At 49.7% G+C, this 9964-nt stretch overlaps 1 protein-coding gene across 1 annotated transcript in view; it reads left to right on the top strand.

The window, feature by feature from the left end:
• The first annotated feature begins 1125 nt into the window (after positions 1-1125).
• The window catches only part of FAT2 (FAT atypical cadherin 2), a 78889-nt gene continuing 70050 nt past the window's right edge, over positions 1126-9964 (top strand). Inside the window, exons 1-3 of the mRNA XM_010850598.1 lie at positions 1126-1200; positions 4107-7374; positions 8525-8839. Coding sequence (XP_010848900.1) covers positions 4128-7374; positions 8525-8839 — 3562 coding nt within the window. The 5' untranslated portion in view covers positions 1126-1200; positions 4107-4127. The remainder of the gene's footprint in view (positions 1201-4106; positions 7375-8524; positions 8840-9964) is intronic.

The raw sequence follows: 9964 nt of genomic DNA, 5'->3' as shown, positions 1-9964 counted from the left end.
TCCCTCTGTCTTTGCTTTTCCAAAGTCCAGATCCTTCCATTTTTTTCAACTAGTATTTACTGAGCTTGCTTATGTATCAGGCACTGATCAAAGTACTGGGAGTTCATGCATTAATAAGATACACAAAGCTCCTGTCTTCATGGAACCCAGGAGACAGTAAACAAATAAATAAGAACAATATTGGGAGGTGACATGTGCCATGGAGAAAATGAGGGTGAAGTGATCAAAAAGGGTGTTAGATAGCAGGCTACATCAACCTGGGGGTTAGAAGGTGACACTGTGCTCAGTTGCTCGGTTGTGTCCGACTCTTTGCGATCCCATGGACTGTAACCTTCCAGGCTCCTCTGTCCATGGGATCCCCCAGGCAAGAATACTGGAGTGGGTTGCCATTTCCTTCTCCAGAAGGTGACATTAGAGCTGAGAAATGGATAACAAGAAGGAGCTAGCTATGGGTGAATCTTAAACAGAGGAAAACAGCAAGTGCAAATTTGGTGTGTTTGCAGAAGAGAAAGAAGACCCTTGTTCTGCAGCTTGGTGAACAATAAGAGGTGTGCTGGAAGGTATCATCTGAGATGCAGGCAGGGCCCAGGTGGTAGGGAGCCTTCCAGGCTATGATGCAAGGTCAGATTTCATCTAAATGCTACAGGAAGCTGCTGGAAAATTTTAAGCATGGAAGTGATAAGAATTGATTTATGCTTTCACAAGATGTTTCAAAATAGTGGTCCTAGGTGCTGTGGGTGGGGAGGGTAGCCCAGGGAGCTGAACATGTCCCTGCCCCCTGCAAGCCTGTTCACTTGCCTGGGCACAGTGCCAGAAACAAGTCTCAGAAACAGGCCCTTCCCCCAGGAAACCACTCGCCAGGTCTGTGGGTCCTGGAGCTTGAACACAGCCATGGACACCAAACCCCCACCCAAGGGTTCATTCCCTTTGACATCATTCCCTTTGACCACCACCACCACTACTACCCTCTGCCCCGGCGAGACCCCATCCCTGCTCCCTTCTCTGCAGCTCACTTTAAGGACTCTAGCTCTGCAAGGCACCACTGCAGCTGCTGAGCGGAGTGTCTTGTTGGGACCTGCCCTCCACGGGAGCTGACCTGGTGAACAGGAAGTGTTCCCCACAGCAGGGCGGGCGGAGCTGGGAGGCTGCCTGCATCCTGGACTTGCTGGGCCACCGAATTGAGTGTGGACCTGGGACCAGGTAAGCACTCATTTCCCCCCTCCAGCTTCAACTTCAAAAGCAATGCCATCCTGGGGGAAGGAGTGGGGTCTGAATGATTGGGAGGGAGGTCCCCTTCCTGCTTGCAAGGAATTGTGTCAGGGATGGGCAAGTGTGGCTTTTCCCTGTGGCCAGGACCCTTGTGGGCTGCAGTGGCAAGCGAGGGGTGACAGCAAGGGGTGGGAAGGGTGGGGAATAGACAACATCTTTTTCTGTCACCAGCTTTAGGACCCCAGGTGTAAAGTCTGCCTCCATCCTGGCCCCTCTTTTCTGAGGTGCTGGGCATAGGGCGCCACCAACAGGATGTCAAGTGAGGAATGGTGGGAGGGAACCTAGAAGGAGGAGGCATAACCAAATTCTTTTCTATCACAGGCGTTCAGATCCCAAGTTAGGCTGACTTTCCCATTTCTGCCTTCACTCTCTTTCCCATGTTGGGATGCACCCCACAAGGTCTTAAAGAACCTGCCTTTGGTTGTCTCGACTCTAGAGAGACAAGGATCTAAGCCTCTCTTTTTCCCCCTTGCCCTGGACGTTTAACTCTTCCTTGCCTTTGAAGACCAAGGCAACTGGAAAAACAAGTCTTGCCTGCTTCCTCCAGGAATGCTTGGCACATCTGGCTGATAGCCATGAACTCCCCAGAGTCAAGACTCCCATGGTCAGGCCGGGCACCAGCCTGGTGCACACAACCTCACACGTGCTTCTAGAAGACTCAGTTTGGCAACCAAACTCAGCCCACCCCCATCACCCTCCCCACCCTTGACCCTGATGAGTCTCATATTTTGACCCAGGATGGAGTTCAGGGATGAGCCATTGAGGAAGCCGTAAGGGAGAGGATGGGGAACAGTGGGTCTTAGAGGTGAGGCACTCATTTGTGATTACTTCAACAACTGCCAGGGGCTGCTTCTTACCTGGCCACCTACTGTGTGACTCGGGGCAAGATCCCTCTCCCACCTGGGTTCTCTTTTTCCATCTCTGCATGAGAAGCGGGTCTGAGCTCCGTTATCTCTCAGGACCACTTCAGCTCTGCCATTTCAGAGGAGGAAGAGAAGGTGTTTCTCTCTTCAGGATTACAAGACAAGCCAGAATCAGGCCCCATCCAAAGGGACTTTTGGTGGAGGAGGATGTAGCTAAGCCAGGGACTTTTCCCCATGAAATATTTATTTACTTATTTGGCAGTATCAGGTCTTAGCTGCGTCATGCAGGATCTTTGGTTACAATACTCGGGCTCTCTAGCTGTGATGTGTGGGCTCAGTAGTTGTGGCACTCGGGCCTAGTTGCCCTGCAACATGTGGGATCTTATTTCCCTGAGCAGGAATTTGAGCCCTCGTCCCCTGCATTGCAAAGCAGATTCATAACCACTGGACCACAATGGATGTCTCACCAGGATTAATTTGTGCTTTGTTTCTATTTAGCTGTCAGGCCATGGGCAGGCCCCTTCCATTTATGAAACTTAGATTCCTATGACTAATAATAGCTAATATTATGTTAAAACTTACGGTCTTCCCTGGTGGCTCAGATGGTAAAGAATCTGCCTGAAATGCAGGAGACCTGGGTTCGATTCCTGGATTGGGAAGATTCCCTGGAGAAGGAAATGACAACCCACTCTAGTATTCTTCCCTGGGAAATCCCATGGACAGAGGACCCTGGCGGGCTACAGTCCATGGGGTCACAAGAGTCGGACACAACTGAGTGACTTTCACTTCACTTCACTTATGTTAAAACTTACTCTGTGCCAGGCACTGTTAGCTCATTGACCTTTGTTATTTCACTTAATTTTCAAACAATCAAATGAGATAGATATTATCCTTATTCCTACTCTGCAGAAGAGGGGATCGAGGCTCATAGACGTGAAACAACCTGCCCAGAAAGTCACCCAGCTAGTAAATAGTGAAGCCAGGCCTGATGGCCCAGGAGCCTGATGCCAGGCCTGCGATCCTGGTCCTTTTGCTTTTTCACAGCTCCTACACGTGCAGATGCAGCTCAGTTCAACTAGAGTTCAGCCCTGACGGAAGTGTCTTGTGGGAAGTATTTAGTGTCAGACTGCTAAGCTTGGGTACCTGTTCAGAATGATTTCAGCATCACTGAGGAAGATTTTCCAGTGGTAAAGATCCCACTTGCCAACGCAGGAGACATAAGAGATGCACATTTGATCTCTGGGTTGGGAAGATCCCGTGGAGGAGGAAATAGCAACCCACTCCAGTATTCTTGCCTGGAGAATCCCATGGACAGAGGAGACTGGCGGGCTACAGTCCATGGGGTCCCAAAGAGTTGGACACGGCTGGAGCGACTTAGCACGCGTGCACAGGGAACCATTGAAGGTTTGGAAAAGGGAGGGAAGCAGTTAAGGACTGTGCTGTATCTGCTGGGTGCCCTTGAGGAAGCACTTAAACTAGTCTGTTACTCTTCAAACACAAGGTTTTGCAATCTCAGCACTACTGACTTGCTGTGGGTGTCTGTCCCGTGCACCATAGGCTGTTTGGCAGCATCCCCATCCTCTATCTACTAAATGCCAACAGCACCTCCTGCACAAGCTGAAATAGCCAAAAATATCTTTGTGTGTGCTACATTGCTTTGGTTGTGTCCGGCTTTTTGTGACCCTATGAACTGTAGCCCACCAGGCTCCTCTGTCCATGGGATTCTCCAGGCAAGAATAGGAGTGGGTTGCCATGCCCTTCTCCAGGGGATCTTCCCTACCCAGGGGTTAAACCTGCATCTCTTAAGTTTCTTGCATTGGCAGGTGGGTTCTTTACCATGAGTGCCACCTGGGAAGGAAAAAATACCTTCAGACATTGCCAAATGTCCTCTGAGGGGCAAAACCACCCCAGTTAAGAGCCACAGCAGTAGGAACCATTTCTTTCCTAACTCATACTCTTTCTTTTTCTGCCCAGGGTTTCAGGAGGTTTTCCATCATGATTATTGCCTCGTTGGGATTTGCCATTCTCTTGTTCCACTGTACAACTTGTGAGAACCCCCTCATCTCCTCAGCCTGGCACTTCACACACCCCCTATATAATGCAACCATCTATGAAAACTCTGCTCCCAAGACCTATGTGGAAAGCTCTGAGAAAATGGGCATCTACCTCATAGACCCCCAATGGGCAGTGAGGTACCGGATTATCTCTGGAGATGTGGCCAATGTGTTTAAAACAGAGGAGTATGTGGTGGGCAACTTCTGCTTTCTGAGAATAAGGACAAAGAGCAGCAACACGGCCCTTCTGAACAGGGAGGTGCGAGACAGCTATACCCTCATCATCCAAGCCACAGAGAAGACCCTGGAATTAGAAGCGCTGGCCCGTGTGGTGGTCCGCATCCTGGACCAGAATGACCTGAAGCCCCTCTTTTCCCCACCTTCATACCGGGTCACCATCTCTGAGGACATGCCCCTCAAGAGCCCCATCTGCAAGGTGACTGCCACCGATGCAGACCTGGGCCAGAACGCCGAGTTCTATTATGCATTTAACACAAGGTCAGAGATGTTTGCCATCCACCCTACCAGCGGGGTGGTCACCTTGGCTGGGAAGCTCAACGTCACCTGGCGAGGGAAGCATGAGCTCCAGGTACTGGCTGTGGACCGCATGCGGAAGATCTCAGAGGGCAATGGATTTGGCAACTTGGCTGCACTCATCATCCATGTAGAACCTGCCCTCAGGAAGCCCCCAGCCATTTCCTCGGTGGTCTTGGCTGCGCTTGACCGCAGCGAGGATGCCACCTACGCTACTGTCATGGTAGATGCAAACAGCTCAGGGGCGGACGTGGACTCGCTGGAGATTGTTGGTGGTGACCCTGGAAAGAACTTCAAAGCCATCAAATCTTATGCCCGGAGCAGTGAATTCAGCGTGGTTTCTGTCAAAGACATCAACTGGATGGACCACCCTCATGGATTCAACCTCAGCCTGCAGGCCAGGGCTGGAAGCAGACCTTCCGTTTACTCCCAGATCAGGGGCTTTCACCTACCCCCTTCCAAACTGACTTCCCTGAAATTTGAGAAGGCCACGTACAGAGTGCAGCTTAGTGAGTTTTCCCCCACTGGCAGCCGTGTGGTGATGGTGAAAGTAACCCCAGCCTTCCCCAACCTGAAGTATGTTCTAAAGCCATCCTCAGAGAGTGCAGCATTTAAACTGAATGCCCGCACGGGGCTGATCACCACCACAAAGCTCATGGACTTCCACGACCAAGCCCAGTACCAGCTGCGCATCAGAACCTCACCGGGCCTGGCCTCCACCACTGTGGTCATTGACATCATGGACTGTAACAATCATGCCCCAGTGTTCAACAGGTCCTCCTACGATGGCACTTTTGATGAGAACATCCCTCCAGGCACCAGTGTTCTGACTGTTACTGCCACAGACCAGGATCATGGAGAGAATGGATATATCACCTACTCCATCACTCGTCCAAATGCTGTCCCCTTTTCTATTGACCCTTACCTGGGGATCATCTCCACCTCCAAACCCATGGACTATGAGCTCATGAATAGAATTTACACTTTCCGGGTACGGGCATCAGATTGGGGATCCCCATTTCGCCAGGAAAAAGAAGTGTCTGTTTCTCTTAGGCTCAAGAATCTGAATGACAACAAGCCTATGTTTGAGGAAGTTAACTGCACTGGGTCTATCCACGAAGACTGGCCAGTAGGAAAATCAGTAATGACTGTGTCAGCTATAGATGTGGATGAGCTTCTGAACCTAAAATATGAGTTTGTATCAGGCAATGAACTTGAGTATTTTGATCTAAATCATTTCTCTGGCGTGATATCTCTGAAACGCTCTTTTAGGAACCGTACTACTGGTCAACCCATCAACTATTCCCTGAAAATTACAGCTTCGGATGGGAAAAATTATGCCTCACCCATGACTTTGAATGTTACTGTAGTGAAGGACCCTTATTTTGAGGTCCCTGTAAAGTGTGAGAAGACAGGGGTACTGACACATTTCACAAAGACCATCTTGCACTCTATTGGGCTTCAGAATCAGGAGTCCCATGATGAGGATTTCACTTCCTTAAGTGCATATCAGATCAATCATCATACCCCTCAGTTTGAGGACCACTTTCCACAGTCCATTGACATCCTTGAGAGTGCTCCTCTCAACACACCTCTAGCCCATCTGGCAGCCACTGACCCTGATGCTGGCTTTAATGGAAAACTGGTCTATGTGATTGCAGATGGCAATGAAGAGGGTTGCTTTGACATTGAGCTAGAAACAGGGCTGCTCACTGTAGCTGCCCCCTTAGACTATGAAGCCACCAGTTTCTACGTCCTCAATGTAACAGTATATGACCTGGGCACTCCCCAGAAGTCCTCCTGGAAGCTGCTGACAGTGAATGTGGAAGACTGGAATGACAACGCACCCAGATTTCCTCCTGGTGGGTACCAGGTAACAATCTCAGAAGACACAGAAGTTGGAACCACTGTTGCAGAGCTGAAAGCAAAAGATGTTGACTCAGAGGATAATGGGAGGGTTCGATACGTGCTGTTAAGCCCCACAGAGAAGTTCTCCCTCCATCCTCTCACCGGAGAAATGGTTGTCACAGGACACTTGGATCGGGAATCAGAACCTCGGTATATACTCAAGGTTGAGGCCAGGGACCAGCCCAGGAAGGGCCACCAGCTTTTCTCTGTCACTGACCTGATAATCACATTGGAAGATGTCAATGACAACTCCCCTCAGTGCATCACAGAACACCACAGGCTTAAGGTCCCAGAGGATCTACCCCCAGCGACTATTCTAACATTTCTGGATGCCTCTGATCCCGACCTGGGCCCTGCGGGAGAAGTACAGTATGTCCTGTTGGATGATGCCCACGGGACCTTCCACGTGAACCCGATGACCGGGGCACTCAGTCTGGAGAAAGAGCTGGACTTTGAGAGGAGGGCTGGATATAACCTGAGCCTATGGGCCAGCGACAGTGGGAAGCCCCTGGCCCGCAGGACCCTCTGCCACGTGGAGGTGACCGTCCTGGATGTGAATGAGAATCTCCACCCTCCCCGCTTTGCCTCCTTTGTCCACCAGGGCCAGGTGCAGGAGAACAGCCCCTCAGGAACTTCAGTGATGGTAGTGGCAGCCCACGATGATGACACCGGCTTGGACGGGGAGCTCCAGTACTTCCTGCGCGGTGGCACCGGCCTTGCTGCCTTTAGCATCAACCAAGACACAGGTACTGGGCTTTTACTCGTATGCATGAGTCTCTACAGGAAAAACTCTTAAAAATGCAGTTCTTGGGTCAAAGGATAATACACATTTTCAATGTTAATATATCTTTCCAAGTTGTCCTCCAAAAAGGTGGCATCAATGCATTTATTCCTTTGAAGCTCCATAGAAAATAAGTGCAATTCAGGAAACCCCGGGCACCCTCTACTTGTGAGGCCCTGAGACAGGTAACTTAGAGAAGATCCCAGGTGAATAAAAGTAGGTTATCCACCTTGAGAAGTTTACAATCTGACGGATGATTTCTCACCAGGGTAAAGGGGAGGGTGATGAAAGAGAATTAGATTGAGAGTCAATTCTAGACTCAGCTCTTCTGCTTACTTGCTGCATGATCTTGGTCAAGTCATGCTCTTTCTATGGGCCTCAGTTTCCCCATCTGTCAAAGGAGGAGGTTCCTTCAGCTCTGAGATGCTATGGCTGTGAACCGGGCCTTGCCCTCTCACCTAGGTCTTCAGAGTTGAGTATGCCCCATGAGAGCTTAGGGCACAAGTTTCTTTTGCTCACTCTAGGACCCTTGACCTCTAGAACAGTGTTGGCCCACAATAAGTAATTTGTAGAATGAGTGAACTAATGAATGAAGCTAAGTCTCTAAAATCATGAAGATGATAGAGGGGGAACAGCAATTTATTCATCAAATCCCTCACCCTTGAATTAGTATCTATAAGGACTTGAAGGTTGAAGGAACCACTGTAAGGACCAAAGCATGGAAATCCCACCTAGAGAATGTGAAATAAATAAATTGGACTTGGGTTGAAGTAGTCAGGAGAAAGTAGGTCAACTACTACAGCCTTCTGAAAACCCTGCGTGTGCCCATATGCCCATATGAAAACCCTTCATGTGCCTGTATACCCATAACTGCATGGCTGAGTTATGGATCTGTCTTAGCAGAGAAAGGCTCTGAGAGGTTCTTCAATAAGAATCCGAGCTCCCCTGTGTTTAACTCAGCAGCTCCCACACCATATAGGCCACAGTTCCCTTTTCCCCTGAAACACTTGTTAATATCCTTTCCATGGTATGGTTTCAGGACTGTTAGGTAAAGTGATCTCTAGAGCTACTTTGAGCTCTGAAATACTTTGGGTTTGGTGATCACCTCTCCCCAGGAATGATTCAGACTCTGACACCCCTGGACCGAGAATTTGCATCCTGTTACTGGCTGACGGTACTGGCAGTAGACAGGGGTTCCATCCCCCTCTCGTCTGTAACTGAAGTCTACATTGAGGTTTTGGATGTCAATGACAACCCACCCCAGATGTCCAGACCTGTGTTCTACCCCACCGTCCGGGAGGATGCGCCCCTGCACACCTCTGTGCTTCAGTTGGATGCCTGGGACCTGGACTCCAGCTCCAAGGGGAAACTGACCTTCAATATTACCAGCGGGAACCATATGGGATTCTTTGTCCTTCATCCTCTCACAGGTAAGGACCTCAGAAACGTGGGTGAATAGGATTCTCTACAGCAGTGCTTCTCAAAGTGTGATCCAAAGATCGGCATCATGAGTGTCGCATACGAACCAGCTAGAAGGTCAAGTTCTCAGGCTCCACCTTAGACCTACTGAATCAGAAATCTGTATTTTAATAAGACATCCAGAGGATTTTGATGTGTGCTATGTTTGAGAACTGCACTTCATCAAAGTCCATCTTTATGGAAGAATAAGAATATGTCCGTTTTCTTTCCTTGGGGCCCAGGGAAGCTAAGCACGTTCCCCATGTTGTCAAGTTGGGACTATTTCAACCCTGCAAGTGTTCCCAACACGACCATTCCCCAGAATCACAAGCCACAGGCTGAATCTCTTAACTCTAGTTTCAAACTGATCTCAAGCCTGCCTAGGGAGTGATGGTGATAGAGACCCACTTCAGAGGAGTCAACAATCTCACAAAGATCTCTCCTCAACCCAAGGCCATCTAGGATGGTTCAGAGGAATCTAGAGGCCAAAAACTTGCAGCAGTGAACCAGATATAGTCCACAACAGTGTTCTGTTTGGCTTGCACAAGCTTTAAACAGTAATTTTCAAGTTGTTGCCAACATTTAAAAATGTGCAAAGCTCACAAAATGTTCCAGACTTCTGTAACTAGAAGATCTAGCCATGCCAATTGCACAACCGCCTGAGCCAACAGCAGCTCCCCGTGTAGGGCAGGCATGTCCTCTCTCCTCACAGTCCCCTCACTCTGGCCTGCTTCCTGCATTTATGCTGCCTGCCTGGCTCCCAGAAGAATGAGAGCCAGTTCCCACGGCTGCAGGTACAGCTCCAAGGCCATGTGTCCCTCTGGACCATGAACAACAATGCTATTGCAGAGAACGCTGACATTCTTGCCTTCCAACCCAACTTCCCATTCTCCAGCTCCAACCACTGACTCTTGTCCTTGAAGGACAGAAGTCTGGCAAGATTGGAAAAAGCCGGGTGGGGAGGCAGGGGAGTGGGGGAGAGCTAGCAGCAGCTTCCTTCATGATCCTTAAGGCAAAAGGGAGTCAGGAAAAGCGATGGGCCTGGGGGTCCTGAGGCAGACAGCGGGTGGGGGACACAAGTGCTGTTTTGCCCGGTG

Source organism: Bison bison, unplaced genomic scaffold (assembly GCF_000754665.1).
Source record: "Bison bison bison isolate TAMUID 2011002044 unplaced genomic scaffold, Bison_UMD1.0 scf7180017864291, whole genome shotgun sequence".
Taxonomy (NCBI): domain Eukaryota; kingdom Metazoa; phylum Chordata; class Mammalia; order Artiodactyla; family Bovidae; genus Bison; species Bison bison.
The sequence above is the reverse complement of the archived record's forward strand: the minus strand, read 5'-3'. Positions and strand labels throughout refer to the sequence as shown.